Raw genomic sequence first — 15,563 nt, forward strand, 5'->3', positions numbered from 1 at the left:
GCATTCCAAAGAGATTTATTTTAGAATTTAACCAGGTTTTTTAATGTTAATGCAGAAGAATAGACAGACAAAAATAGTCAATATTTTAAAAGAATAATGAGTGTGGGATTAACTTCACTAGGAAAAAAAAAATCTAATAATTAAAAAATATGGTTGGTAGTAGGAATAGGCTGGTCTGTAGGAGACCTACTGGACCCTGTTACAGCAGTAGGATGCTGTTAATTCTTACTCTATAGTGTCTCTTAAATATGTCCTTTTTTTTTTCTCTTTCAATTTCTTTGGGTTTTAACCAAGGCCATCATGATTTAATCCTAATTAATTTTAAGCATTTATTTTAGCTGTTGTCATTTCTGCTGGTCTCTGATCAGCATGTTATTGTTAGAATAACCTTGTATTAAATAACCTTAGTATTGAAACTGCAAACCCTTCATTTTCCTTTCCTAAGGTTATTAAGTTACCATAATACCTGTCTCCTAGTTATTTTTCTTCTCTACCAATAGGAGGCCTTGCCCAGTCTAGGAGGCCTTGCCCAAATAGCCCCATCTAACTGAGTGATTATAGCAGCACACCCCCTCCTTCTCATAGGATTGGAGTTTACTGTGCGGTGTACCTTTGAATTGTTTGTATGTCATTTTGTATTGTCTCCTATGTCTCTTCTGTCTGAGTACATGTCTTCTTTTTCATTTCTTTTTTTTTTAATTTTTGTTTTTGTCATACGTCGCATGCGCTTGCCAGAGAGCAAGATAGACAGAGACAGAGGGAAAGTGAGAAACCACCCCCAAGGGGGGATGGCCATGCCACAGTCCCTTCTCCATTTTCCTTTTGTGATTTTGGGCACACATGCACACGTACCCAGTGTGAGTTTCAAGCTACTAGTTCTGGACTTGAGCTGCAGTCAGCCATGTGGGAGTCTATTGCCACCTGCTGGCCCCTATGTCTTCTTTTTCCAACATGTAAGTGTAATTACTCTGTATTGCCCTCTTATTGACTAAGTCAGGGTGAAAATTGTCCCTACAGAATTATTTCTTTCAGCTTTAAGAATGTAAAGTTGATCTACTGTTTGGTAGCTGTAGGAGCTAATGACTACAAATGGAATAGGAACATGTTGTAGTGTATCATTTGTTAATGGCTGAAAATGTTTTCCAGCATTCTGAGGAACATTTACGTTTTTGGATTGTTGGATAAGTCATGCACGTTTTTGCATAGAAAAACAGAAAAAATATGTGGTTTTCTTGTGTCCTTAGGGCTGGCAGGTGTGTACATTATATGGCTATGGAAATAAAATGCTAACTGCTTTTGGGTTAAAATAAAAAAGTATTTGATATGGTTTAAACCAAATTCATCATGTTCTCAGATTTTGAAGATAATGATGCTATTTGGTAGCAAGCATATATATATATATATATATTTTTTTTTTTAAGAGAGATTTTTGCTATAGGGTGTGTGCACTCGTCAGAGAGAAAGGGAGAAATCACTCCCCGGAGGTATGGCCACACTGCAATTCCTTCTCCTTCATTCTCATGTCAGGATTTTGGGCATGCACCCTATTGTGCCTGGTGTTGAGTTTCAACCCGCTGGGTTTGAGACTTAAATTGTGGTCAGCCATGTGGGAGTCCAGCATCTTAACCATCATGCCACCAACTGGCCCCCACAGCAAGAACCTTAAAGTTTCTCAGACTCTATCTTATGTATTATAAACATAGACGAAATTTTATGTTTTAAAGATGTTTATCATATCATTATTTATAAGAAATTAAAAATTGGGAGACCAGCAGATGGTGTAATGGTTATGTCTCTGAACTTCCAGGTAGGCAACCACGGTTCAAATCCTGGACCCAGTGGCTTAAAACTCATGTCAGGCATATGTGCGTGCATACCCAAAATCCTGAGAGGAGAATGGAGGAGAAGAGATTGCAGTGTGGCTATCCCTCCTGAGGGGTGATTTCTCGCTTTCTGTCTCTTTGTCTGTGTCTCTGGCAAGCACACACACTCTATAGCAAAAATCTCTTTAAAAAAGAAGAAAAGAAAAATTGGAGGAGCCAGTCAGGTAGTAGTAGAGACAATAGGACCCACATGGGAAATGTCTTCGGTTAGCATCCTGGATATCGGGGCTGGCTAAGACAAGGAGTGGATCATGGTGCCTGTCTCTCCATCAGGCTCTCTCTCTCTCTGTCTCTCTCTCTCTTAAGGAAGAAATAAACTATTAGAACAGAAATTGTAAATAACAATTATCTAAAAAGAGAGGAATGGTTAAGTAAATTATAGTAAATGTGCTCAGTGAAATAGTATGAGTTAAATTTTATAAATACATGCTTTGTAAAAACATAGAAAACATTTAGAATATTTTGGAAAAGAACAGACTAAAGACAGATTTGCAGTATTATGGAGAAAAAAGAAGACACAAAAACCAGGAACGAAATACATCAAGAAATACTAGTAGTCATTTTCTTTGGAAACTTGGCTAAGTGGTGATTTTTAACGATTCTTAAATACAGTCTTGGGGGAACCAGCAGTTAGCATAATGGCTATGTCGCTGGACTCCCACGTAGTCAACCACGGTTCGCGTCCCGGACCCGGTGGCTTAAAACTCACGCCGGGCGCGTGTGCGTGCGTGCCCAAGATCCCAAGAGGAGAATGGAGGAGAAGGGATTGCGGCGTGACCATCCCCTCTGGGGGGTGATTTCTTCCACTCTGTATCTTTGTCTTTCTCTGTCTGTCTGGCGAGTGCACGTGCCCTGTAGTGAAAATCTCTCCAAAAAAAAAAAAATACAGTCTTGGTATTTTCTAATTTTTCTATAATGAACATTTCTTTCTTAAAAATATTCTTTTTTTAAGAGTTATTTTTTGGCCATAGTCTCTCTCTGTCTCGCTTGCCAGAGAGACACAGAGACACAGAGACAGAAAGCAAGAAATCCTGGGGGGATGGCCATGCTGCAGTCCCTTCTCCTCCAATCTTCTCTCAGGATTTTGGGCATGCATGCATATGTTCCCAGCATGAATTTTAAGCTACCAAGTCTGGGACTTGAACCCAGTCAACTACGTGGGAGTCCAGCGACATAACCATTATGCCATCTGCTAGTCCCTCCTTAAAAATATTCTTAACTTGGACCAGTAGGTGGCATAGTGATTAAAACGCTTGACTCCCACTTGGCCACTTTTCAAGTCCCATGACTCTATGTCCTATGTCTCTCTCTCTGTCTCTCAGACAAGCACATGGACCCTATAGCAAAAATCTTTTGCAAGAAAAAATTAACTTGAAATAATTTAAAACTAATGGGAGAATTACAAGAATTATTCAATGAACTTCCCTGTACCCTAGAACCAAATTCATTCTATCTATTTAACTATATCTTTTTAATTTTCAATCATTTGAGAGTAAGTTGCAGAGGTCATGGTGGCTACCCTTAAGTACTTAAGTATTAAGTATGCATCTTTTTCTTTCTTTTTTTTTTTTTTAAGAATTATCTATTTAATTTATTATTATTTCTTAACTGACTTTAGGACATATGCACTCCTCAGATACAGAGAGAGAGAGAGAGAGAGAGAGAAAGAGAGAGAGAGAGAAAGTGGGAAAGTGAGCCTCTAGGTCTGGGACTCAACCACAGTCAGCCATGTGGGAGTCCAGCACCATGCCACCTGCTGGCTCCAAGTATTATTTCTTAAGAGTAGGACACTCTTGGGGCCAGCAGGTGGCATAGTGGTTATATTGCTGGACTCCCACATGGCTGACCATGGTTCGAGCGTCAGACCCAGTGGCTTGAAACACACCAGGCACATGTACATATGTGCCAAAGATCCTGGAAGGGATTATGGCATGCCAGTCCCCTGTGGAAAGTGATTTCTCACTTTCCTTCTCACTGTCTATCTCTCTGTCTCTCTCTCCCCTCGGTGAGCGCATGTGCCCTAAGGCAAACACCTCTTTTAAAAAAAGGACACTCATAACAAAAGAACATTTATTGAATTCATGATTTTGAACAGTGACACAGCAGTCTTATGTAATATACAGTCCACATCAAAATTTCTTTTATTTTTTTAAAGAGAGATTTTTGCTATAGGGCATGTGCACTAATAGGAGAGACAGAAAGCGAAAAATCATCCCCCCCACCCCCCAGGGAGGATGTCTACACCACAGCCCCTTCTTCATTCTCTTGGGGATTTTGGGCATGCATGCACATGCTCCTGGAGTGAATTTTAAGCTGCTGGGTCCAGGACTTCAACCGTAGTTGACTACGTGGGAGTCCAGCAACATAACCATTATGCCATTTGCTGGTCCCCTCCCCATATAGAAATCTCTACCATTGGGAACCAGCAGTTAGCGTAATGGCTATGTCGCTGGACTCCCACGTAGTCGACCGTGGTTCGCGTCCCAGACCCGGTGGCTTAAAACTCACGCCGGGCGCGTGTGCATGCGTGCCCAAGATCCCGAGAGGAGAATGGAGGAAAGGGGATTGCGGCATGACCATCCCCCATGGGGGGTGATTTCTCGCTTTCTGTCTCTATGTCTCTGTCTGGCGAGCGCACGCACCCTATAGTGAAAATCTCTCCAAAAAAAAAAAATAAAAGAAATCTCTACCATTGCCCCAGTAATGTCCTTAATAGCAATCTGCATCTCAGTTCAGTATCTGTTCTAGAATCACATGTAGTATTTAGTTGTTGTGTCTCTTTAGCCCATTTATTTCTTCTATAACCAGAATTTCTAAGAATTATGTCCTTAGAAATCCATAAGCTTATGAAAAGAAAACCTTTATCTTTTTTTTTGGAACTGTTTTTGCTATAGGGCGCGTGCGCTCGCCACACAGATAGAGAGAGAAAGACAGACAGAAAGCGAGAAATCATCCCCCATGGGAGATGGCCACACCGCAATTCCTTCTCCTCCATTCTTCTCTCGGGATCTTGGGTACACACGCACACGCACCCAGCGTGAGTTTTAAGCCACTGGGTCCAGGACACGAACTGTGGTCGACTACATGGGAGTCCAGCGACATAGCCATTACACTAACTGCTGGTTCCAAGAAAACCTTTATCTAGGAGTTCTGGAAAGCAGTAGCATCAAAATTTTGAAATATGTTATTTTGGGGGAGTTGTACTTTTTTTTTTCCCTCTTCAGGTTTCCTGTATTTTTAAATTTTTCTATAGTGGAATGTATTGCTTTTTTTTTTAAATGGAAAAACAAATTGGAGATGCTTGATGAATTTTCTCATCTAATAGCTAGTAACATAAGTATTAGAGCAAAGATTTAATAAAGGAGACGAGATGGCTTCTTAAATCAGAATCATTTATGGTAGGACTTTCATTTTCAGATACTTTAGCTTTAATCTTCTTTCATGTGACACTGCAGGATCAAGCATTTGGAGAGCTTGAAAAGAATAGTGATAAATTTCTACTCGGAACATCATCGTCAGAGAACAGCCAGCCTGCTCATCTTCACGAACTGCTGTGTTCGCTGCAGAAACAGTTGCTGGCATTTTGCCATATTAATAACATCAGTGAGGTATGTGATCCTTTGGCTTTGATGGCAATCTGTCAGCAACCTCGAGACAGGTGTTTGAGCATACCGTGGTATTTATGTTCCTTGAATCTTTCAAGGTGATAACGTAGGAACTTTTTCCTTCTCAGAACTCCAGCAGTGTGGCATTGCTTCATAAACATCTTCAACTCTTGTTGCCTCATGCCACAGATATTTATTCACGTTCTGCAAATCTGCTCAAAGAGAGTCCTTGGAATGGCAGTGTTGGAGAAAAATTAAGAGGTCAGTTTGTTGGATTTAAAATTTAATCAGTGTTTTTTTTTTCATTTTATTTTATTTATTTATTTATTTATTTTTAATTTGCCAGAGTATGTGTGCACTTACTGGAGAGAGACAGAGAAAGAGAGAGAGGGGAAGGAAGAAAGCACCTTCGCCATGGGGGATGGTCACACTGCAATACCATCTTCTCAAGTTCTCCCTTCTTTGGGTATTTTGGGCATGCATGCACACTGCCTGGCATATTTTCAAACTACTGGGTCTGGGACTTGAATTTGTAGTTGGCCATGTGGAATACAGCTGCCTTAACCAGTGTGCCACTGGCTGGGTCTGATGTGTTTTTGTTTTGTTTTGTTTTGTTTTTTAAAGCAAGAATGCTTAGTCTTTCCAAATTCTTTTTTTTTTTTTTAAGAGAAATTTTTGCTATAGGGTACATGTGCTTGCTGGAGACAGAGAGATAAACAGACAGAAAGTGAGAAATCACTCCTCAGGGGGGAGGCCACGCTCTAGTCCCTTCTCCTCCATTTTCCTCTGGGGATTTTGGGCATGCCTGCACATATGCCTGGCATGATTTGAAGCCACCGGATCCAGTCAGCCTTGTGGGAGTCCAGTGATGTAACCATTATATTATCTGCTGACCCCAGTCTTTCCAAATTCTTAAGAGGGCTTAAAGCCTCTGGGTAGAATAGGTGTGATCTTGAATTTCCTTTCTACGGAATATTTCTTTGATCTTGAGGCGAGTGATGGTAGCAGTGATTGGTCTTAAAAGTCTAATTACCTTGACAAAGGCCCACCTTAAAGCATTATGACAACTTAATCTTAAATGGCACAAAGTGAGATTTTTTTATCTGCTATTCCTTTATCCTTCTTCAGCATTTGCCAGTGTTCTTCTTTTTCAGTGGGTTCTTGTAGGTCCCTCTTCTTTAGACATGCCCTTTAATGTTTAGCTCTTCTGAATTTTGCCTTCAACCCTCTTTTCTCCCTGTATCTGTTTTATGTAAACTCAGTGTCTTTAACCACCTGTATGTGTTAATGACCCCCATATCTTCAGGTACCTGAGGACTCCTTTCCTGAGCGTTCCTCACATTGCCTACTGAGTATCTTTTTTTTTTTTTTAAGAAGGTTTTTGCTATAGGGTGCATTCGCTCGCCAGAAAGAGAGAGACAGAGAGATAGAAACTGAAAAATCACCCCCTGGGGGGATGGCCACATCGCAATCCCTTCTTCTCCATTCTCCTCTTGGGATCTTGGGCACACATGCACACGAGCCTGGTGTGAGTTTAAGCCACCAGGTCTGAGGCTCAAACCGCGGTCTACTATATGGGAGTCCAGCAACATAGCCATTACGCTAACTGCTGGTCCCGCGAGTATCTTTTTTAATTGTCGCAAAGCAACTAAAATTCAATGTGTCTGTTCAAAGTCAGCTCATCTTTGAAGTTTCCCCACTGGAAAAACAAACAAACCAACAAAATAAATGAACAAGCTGAGAAACCGAAATCATTGTTTATTAGACATTTCTAATTGCCTACTGAGTATCTTTTTTTTTTTTTTAAAGAGGTTTTTGCTATAGGGTGCATTCGCTCGCCAGAAAGAGAGAGACAGAGAGATAGAAACTGAAAAATCACCCCCTGGGGGGATGGCCACATCGCAATCCCTTCTTCTCCATTCTCCTCTTGGGATCTTGGGCACACATGCACACGAGCCTGGTGTGAGTTTAAGCCACCAGGTCTGAGGCTCAAACCGCGGTCTACTATATGGGAGTCCAGCAACATAGCCATTACGCTAACTGCTGGTCCCGCGAGTATCTTTTTTAATTGTCGCAAAGCAACTAAAATTCAATGTGTCTGTTCAAAGTCAGCTCATCTTTGAAGTTTCCCCACTGGAAAAACAAACAAACCAACAAAATAAATGAACAAGCTGAGAAACCGAAATCATTGTTTATTAGACATTTCTATTTGTTCCATAAGCAACTAAAATGTATTATGTTTAAACTGAGCTCATCTCTGAATGTTCCTCTTTGCCTCAAAATACAATGAAATATTCAAACAAAATTGATTGAAAACCAGTACATAAAAATACAGATTTTTCTTTTGTTTAAATTAGGGTCTTGCTGTTTCATGACCCTCTGGCCTCAGTACCCTGAGTAGCTGGAATCACAAGTGCACACCACCATACATGGCTCTTTTTTTGTGTGTTCCTCCTGTCTCAGCCTCCCAGGAGTTGGGATTATGGGTGCATACCACTGTGCCTGTCTTTCAGGTCAACCTGGAAATCAAATTTTGGCCTCTCATGTGGCCTCAGCCTGTGGAGCAGCAGCATCTTAACAGTGGGAGCCACTGCAGCTGGTTCAAAAAACATATTTTAAGGGATCTTAATAGGAAAAAAAAGGGCAAATTTGGTTTATAAAATCTAACATGCTTCCCTCACTAGATTATAAATACTAGAATGGTGGGAATTTTGGCTGCTTAGTTCATAGCTGTATCCCCTTGATCTAGAATAATGCCTGGTATGTTGTAGGTACTCAGTAAATATTTCTTGAGTAAATTTTAAAATGAAAATGAATTAATGAGAAATTCATCATGTATTTTAAGGAAAGCAGTTAAAATCCTTTGAATTTGTTATCATGGAGAATATATGGGCTTTTCCAAAATGGGTCCTTTTTTTGGCGAATCATTTATTTAATTTCCTAAGAAAGAGAGAGAGAGAGAGAGAGAGAGAGGGAGAGAGAGAGAGGGAAAGCGAGCCACTAGGTCTGGGACTTGAACTGCTATCGGCCTTGTGGGAGTCCAGCACATTAATCACCATGCCACCTGCTGGCTCATGAGTGGTACTTTCTAAAAGTGAATCAGTACAGGACCAGCAGGTGGCATAGTGGTTGAGGCACTGGACTTCCATATGGCCGACCACTGTTTGAGTCCTGGACCTGGAGGCTTGAAACTCATGCCAGACATGTGTGCGTGTATGCCCAAATCCCAAGAGGAGAATGGAAAAGAAGGGATAGCAGTGTGGCCATCCCACCTGGGGAGTGATTTCTCACTTTCTGTCTGTCTCTCTGGTGAGTGCACGAGCCCTATAGCAAAAATCTCTCTCTAAAAAATACAAAAGGAAAAAAAAGTGAGTCAGCACTACTACCACACTAGCTACCAGTAAACGCTCAAGAAAGAGTGACTGTATTAGTCTATTCAAGTGTCAAACTAAAATAGTACTTCTTAGGTTCTTTTCTTTTCTCTGTTTCACTAAGCTCAAATCAGGGTGTTGGCAGGGCTTCTATTCTTCTGGAGGCTCAGAGGGAGAATTTCCTGCCTTTTCCAGCCACATCCTTTGGCTCATGGGCCCTTTCAGCAATGACGTCACTCTGTTTCTTTCCTCACATCTCTGACTTGTCTGCCTCTATCACTTACTTATGTGGGTCCTTGAGATTTCACTGGACCCACCTATATCAGCAGAGCTTACCTCCCATTTCAAAATCCTTAATTGCATCAGAAAGTTTTTCACCACATAAGACAGCATGCTCATAAACTCAGGATTAGGTTGTGGACACCCTTAAGAACCATTCTGTGTACTCCCACAGGCACAAATGCATTAATTCCATAAGAGAAAAGTGTTTCATTGTGTTCCAGGTGGGTTACTTTTAATTTATTTGAATTCTATAAAGATAAACTTTTAAAAACATACAGAAGTGAGACCATGTAAACGAGAAAGCAGGGCTTAGAGTGATGCATTTACAAGCCAAGGAATACCAAAAACTACCAGAAGCTAGAAGAGAAGCCTGAGCCAAATTCTCCCTCAGAGTCCGGGAAGAACTACCCAGCCAACAACTTGACTTAGGACTTCCAGCCTTCAGAACAGGAGTTGTCTGTTGTAAACCCAAAAAGAAGCTCAGAAGCAAAGAGGATATAAGGACAAATTAAAGAAATAAAGAACAAATAAAATGATTGCCTTGGGTCTCACACCATTGCAAATATGTCTATGTTCCTTCATGAGGTCCTATCTGCTTTGCGATGCTGTCGGGAACTGGGCAACCTACAGGGAACAGGCTAAAAGCGGTGGACGCCAAGACAAAAGCAAAGCCAAGCACTGTAATGGTATTGGGACCTGAGACCCTTCCTCTGGGAATGTATTTGATACTAGCGAGATGAGAGATGAGTACATAAATAGTACTTCTTAGGTTCTTTTCTTTTCTCTTTTTTTTTTTTTTTTTTGCATTTCCTTAAAATAATGAATCCATGTTACCTTTCTTGCCCTTCGTAGATGTGATATATGTCTCAGCTGCAGGCAGTATGCTCTGCCAGATTGTGAACTCCTTGCTACTGCTCCCCGTGTCAGTGGCTCGGCCTTTACTGAGTTATCTCCTCGACCTCTTGCCACCTCTTGATTGCCTTAATAGACTCCTGCCAGCTGCTGCTCTTTTGGAAGACCAAGAGTTACAGTGGCCTCTTCATGGTAAGTGAAGATAGTGAGCAAGTAATGCTCTAAGAAAAGTTGTTCCTCTTGCACCCATCAGTTAAATCACATCTGACACATGGTGTTCTACTTATCCAAAAGACAAGGTTATCTTATAAGAGCTTAAAGTCTAAGGAGGTTAACAAATGGGACAACTTGAAAAAGTTGCTCATGTATTTATGGCACAAAAGGGTCTATAATAGTCTTCAAATTTGAGTATTGTGTTTCATTGATTCAGCAACCTTTACTTCAAATGCTGGTGGTTCTATTAATAGTTGAATATAGCTTAAAATATTATGTGGAAGATTATTGGTGTGTTTTTCCATTGGAGTCTGCCTGTGAAGGCTATCAAGGGAGCTTCATCTTTGAAATCTTAACCTTTGAGGCATTAGGGTTAGACAAGAAACCTTGAGGGCCTAGCTTCAGTCAACACTGTACAGTTCTGTGACCACTAGATTCAGATGAAGTCCAAATGTCAAGTTACAAGCATATCATGGTGCTGATTAGGCTTTAGATGGCGCTACTCCCGGTTAATTCTTTCTAATGCTTTTTAAAAACATTTTAAGGTTCACTCTAGTTGTGTCAGGTGAGTTAAGTGTCATTTTATTTTGGATTTCTATAGCTCTGTTCATAACTCATGGTTTTTTTTTCTTTTAAAGTTTTTTTTTATTTGTTATTATTATCTTTTCCTTAATTTGACCAGAAAGAGAGAGAGAGAGAGAAAAAACATGGGAGTAAGCAAGCCACCACCAAGTCCAGGACTCAAACCACAGTCGTCCATGTGAGAGTCCAGCACCTTTACCACCACGCCACCTGCAGCCCCTATAACTCATGTTTTTATATCATTTTCTTTTATAAAAACAATATAGTTTTCTGATTTCCACTGCTAAAATTATACTAACCTCCATAGCATGATTTTGAAATCTTTCCTTTTTTCTGTTCTCTGAATAATTTGTGCAAGGTAAGGGTTATCTCTTTATGAAGTTTTAGAATTTACCCATGAAACTATGTAGTCCTGGACCTTGGGCGGGGTATGTATGTAGATAGACTGGTAATTCTTTTTTTTTAATGTTTACTGTTCTCTTCCAACTTTTTATTCTTTCAAATCCATTCAGAAATTGATACTTTTCCATAAAATATCTTCATTTTGCTTTCAAATTTATTGGCATAGGATTGTTGATAATAATTCATGAGTTTTAAGAATCTTTAATGTATCTATCATTATATCTTCTTTTTAAAATTCTTGTTTGTTTGAACTTAGGCCTTTTTTGATTAATTTTATTAGAAGTTTATTCCATTTTATTAGTCTTTTCAAATAACTACTGTTTGGTTTTATTGATTTCTATTCTTTTTTTTTTTTTCCTTAGATTTTTGCTATAGGGTGTGTGCACTTGCCAGAGAGAGACAGAGAAACAGAAAGTGAGAAATCACCTTCCAGGGGGAATGGCCATGCCACTGTCCCTTCTCCTCCATTCTCCTCTCAGGATCTTGGGCACCCATGCACACACACTGGTGTGAGTTTAAGCCTCTGACTCCGGGATTCAAACCACAGTCACCTACATGGGAGTCAAGCAATGTAACTGTTATGCTATCTTCTGGTTTATGATTTCTGTTTTTTATTTCAATGATATATGTTCTTACCTTTATGACTGTGTCTTCTTTTTTTTTTTTTTTTAAGTGAGGAAGTTTTAAAAGCAAGTGTACAGTGGGGTCTGGATCTTACTACAAGGCAGTTCTGAATTTAAGCCTTTAAAGTATTAAACAATGTAGACCTACTCTTGTAGATTTTGGAGAAAAGCACTTAAAGTACTCATTAAAATGGTATAATTTGATCTGGAAAATGAAAAGTAGGAATAGAATAAATTGGGGTAATTTTTTTGTATACTATGTTAATTTTATCTTAAAATTAGTAACTTTACAAAAGATATTCTTATTTGGTAGCATAAATTCTCTGAATATATTTAAAATTAGCCTAGTAAGAGAATATATGTAGGAAGTATTATAATTTGTGTTTTCATTGTACAGTTAACTTTGCATCAGTTTCTTATTGTAGTACAGTAGAGTAGGAGACCATGAGAAGCTTTCGAGTCTTCAGAGTACCAGATAAAGACACAATGACTACTGGCTTTGTCTTCAGGAGGGCCAGAGCTGATCGATCCTGCTGGTGTGCCACTACCTCAGCCAGCCCAGTCCTGGGTGTGGCTTGTGGATCTGGAAAGAACGATTGCTCTTCTTATTGGGCGGTGTCTTGGCGGCATGCTTCAGGGCTCCCCTGTTTCTCCAGAGGAACAGGACACTGCATATTGGATGAAAACGCCACTTTTCAGTGATGGTGTAGAGATGGATACGCCTCAGCTAGGTAATGTGTTTGTCTGCACCATTTAAGAAATGGACTCGTTGGTACCTCCTTTAGATTTTTCTGTTCTGAGTTTGCTGAATCGAGTATTGATAGGCCATAGTTGTAGCATTAGCATCATAGGGGCTCTAAGACCCTAACTTGGAGTCCCCAGAAAAACAGTTCACCCTACAGTGTGGTACAGTGAAAAGAGCCCCTTGAACTAGGGAAGTGTAGGTCTGGTCCCTCACTGTGGTATGTATCACTCATTTTGAGCAAGTCATTTCATTCATAAAAATGGGAAAATGGGCCCAGCTGTGTATCTTGTGCTGGTTGATGCTGTTTTCCCGCAGGCTGAGGCCACACGGAAGGTCTGGACTTGACTCCCGCTCTCCCTAAAAGCCATGTGCAGTGGTGCACCTCTGTGATCTGAGCTACTGGGGAGGCCAAAGCAGGAGGATCACCACATGGCAAGACCCTATCTTTAAAAACAAAAATGAGGAAAATGCTAGATTACTTCTATTCTAACACTTGGGAGTTACGAAACTGCTTCCTAGAATATGAAGCACTGTAAGACTACTTGCCATGACTCTCCAGTGCTTTTTCAGAAGCCCCTCAGACATAAGCAGCAGTCTCATCTCCTCCCAGCCCGTCCTGCTAGTGTTACCTTGTGTGATTCCTCATTTTTTCCTCCCCAATTAGGGTGCCTTTGGGGTTTCTCCTCCCTTCTCAGCTCCCACTTGTTTACTTCGCTTCCAGCTAGCTCTCGACTGAACATGAGGTCTTTGCCAGTATCTCAAAAGATGCTCTGCTTATTTTATCCATAATCGGTCCTTCAATCTCTCTTGGCCTCTAATTTATTTTTTTAATTAAGTTTTTGCCTTATGGCATATGCATTCGCTGGAGAGAGAGAAAAAGAGAAGGAAAGTGAGTAATCACCTTCAAGGTGGTGACCACAGCTCAATCCCTTCTCCTCCATTCTCCTCTTGGAATTTTGGGCACACACTTGAACCTGGCATGTTTTTCAAGTTGCCAGGTCTGGGACTCAGTTCACAAAGTTGGTCATGTGGGATCCAGTGCCTATCCCACATACTACCTCCTGATCTCTGGGCCTCTAATAGTAATTATACAAAATAATTAGTTAGATTGGCTAGCCTATATGGTCTGTTAGGTCTAAACTTCATTATTTCTCTGATAGAGAAAGAGATTCTGAGAGTATCCATGAAGGAAGGTCTAAGAGAGGTTGAGAGAGCACAGAAAGGAAAACAGGGAGGAATAAAGGAGGGCAGGAGGGCAAGGAAGGAGGGCAGGTAGGTAGAAAGGAGCTATAGTTTATGTTTACTTATTTGTACATACTAAGAAGAAGGGGTAGTAGCCTTTGTAACATTGTAAATGTATAATAATTCATGGTATTATGGGTTAAATTGACTTTTGATACTAGTCCAAGAACCTGACCATCAGTTAGAGCATTGAGCATCATTAGAGCTTTGATGAATAAACTTTCATTTATTTGTCTTTAAATATGAAATGAATTATGAATACCAGATGCCCCATTGAAAAGTTAGGAGCCACCTGTCTAAATGTAAATATCAATCGAGAAATTGTTCATGATTTCTTTGATCTTTTTGGATTCATCCTTAATTGGTTATTTTTCCTTAAGTCTAGAAAAAAACAATCTGTCTAATCTCTTTGCTAGTTGTCCCGTGTTTCTCAAAGATACTACCATTTCCTTTCGAACAAGACGACTTTTGCATCTATGATGCGAAATTGCTGCACACGTAGAGCATTTGGCATCCCCGGCCCTGCCTTCCAGAATGCCAGAACTCCTTGGTGTGTCATGTCCTTGGAGGGGCAGGAGGGGTGATACTACTGCCAATTGAAAACATTAAAGGGCTTTATCTTTGTAGCAGCTACTTAAATGCTGTGAAGTATATTATTTCATGTGTATTTGAAAATTGTGGTAAGATTTGGTTTATAGAACCAAAATTTATGAACTTTAAAATTGGTAACTAAAGTATTTTCTTTTTAGATAAATGTATGAGTTGCCTATTAGAAGTAGCTCTTTCAGGAAATGAAGAACAGAAGCCTTTTGATTACAAATTGCGTCCTGAAATTGCTGTCTATGTAGACTTGGCATTAGGTTGTTCTAAGGAGCCTGCGCGAAGCCTTTGGATCAGTATGCAGGACTATGCCATTAGTAAAGGTAAGAACAAGAGGACAGAGGGCATACGTGTGCAGTTAGCATGTAAGGCTGGCTAACATACATGCAATATAGGTAAATAAAAATCATTACTTTTTTAAAGGAAAAAGTATTTTATACATCACATTTTTAAATTATTTATTTTCCCTAGGGAAAATACTCTAGGTTTTGTTTTTGTTTTTGTTTTTGTTTTTGCCACAGGGCACATGTAGTCACTGGAGAGGCAGAGAGAAACAGTGAAAGAGAAGGTGAAAAATCAAGAAATCATTCTCCCCCAGGCAGATGGCCACACTGCAATCCCTTCTCCATTTTCCTCCTCCTGCGATATTGGGCAATTGAGTTTCAAGCAATGTAACCATTATACCATCTGCTGGTCCCCATATTGGTTTTTTTTTTTTTGAAGAGGTTTTTGCTATAGGGCGCGTGCGCTCGCCAGACAGACAGAGAGAGACAGAGAGACAGAAAGTGAGAAATACCCTCCAGGGGGAATGGCCACGCCGCAATCCCTTCTCCTCCATTCTCCTCTCGGGATCTTGGGCACACACGCACACACGCCCAGTGTGAGTTTAAGCCACCGGGTCCGGGACTCGAACCGTGGTTGACTACGTGGGAGTCCAGCGACACAGCAATTACGCTAACTGCTGGTCCCTGGTCCCCATATTGTTTTTTTTTTTTTTAATATTTTTTAGAGGCTTTTGCTATACAGCGCGTATGCTTGCCAGACAGACAGAGAGACAGAAAGCGAGAAATCACCCCCCAGAGTGCATGGCCACGCCGCAATCCTTTCTCCTCCATTCTCCTCTCGGGATCTTGGGCACGCACGCACACGCGCCCGGTGGGAGT

The 15,563-nt window shown here is 40.5% G+C and overlaps 1 protein-coding gene across 9 annotated transcripts in view; it reads left to right on the plus strand.

Annotated features, from left to right (window-relative positions):
- Nucleotides 1-15,563, plus strand: part of HERC1 (HECT and RLD domain containing E3 ubiquitin protein ligase family member 1) — a 252,265-nt gene that overhangs the window by 107,945 nt on the left and 128,757 nt on the right. For all 9 annotated transcript variants that reach the window (XM_027765801.1, XM_027765792.1, XM_027765774.1 and 6 more), the window contains 5 exons: nt 5,339-5,491; nt 5,617-5,749; nt 9,994-10,185; nt 12,323-12,544; nt 14,550-14,723. In XM_027765801.1, coding sequence (XP_027621602.1) covers nt 5,339-5,491; nt 5,617-5,749; nt 9,994-10,185; nt 12,323-12,544; nt 14,550-14,723 — 874 coding nt within the window. The remainder of the gene's footprint in view (nt 1-5,338; nt 5,492-5,616; nt 5,750-9,993; nt 10,186-12,322; nt 12,545-14,549; nt 14,724-15,563) is intronic.

This window comes from Tupaia chinensis, unplaced genomic scaffold (assembly GCF_000334495.1).
Source record: "Tupaia chinensis unplaced genomic scaffold, TupChi_1.0 Scaffold000063_1, whole genome shotgun sequence".
Lineage (NCBI taxonomy): Eukaryota > Metazoa > Chordata > Mammalia > Scandentia > Tupaiidae > Tupaia > Tupaia belangeri.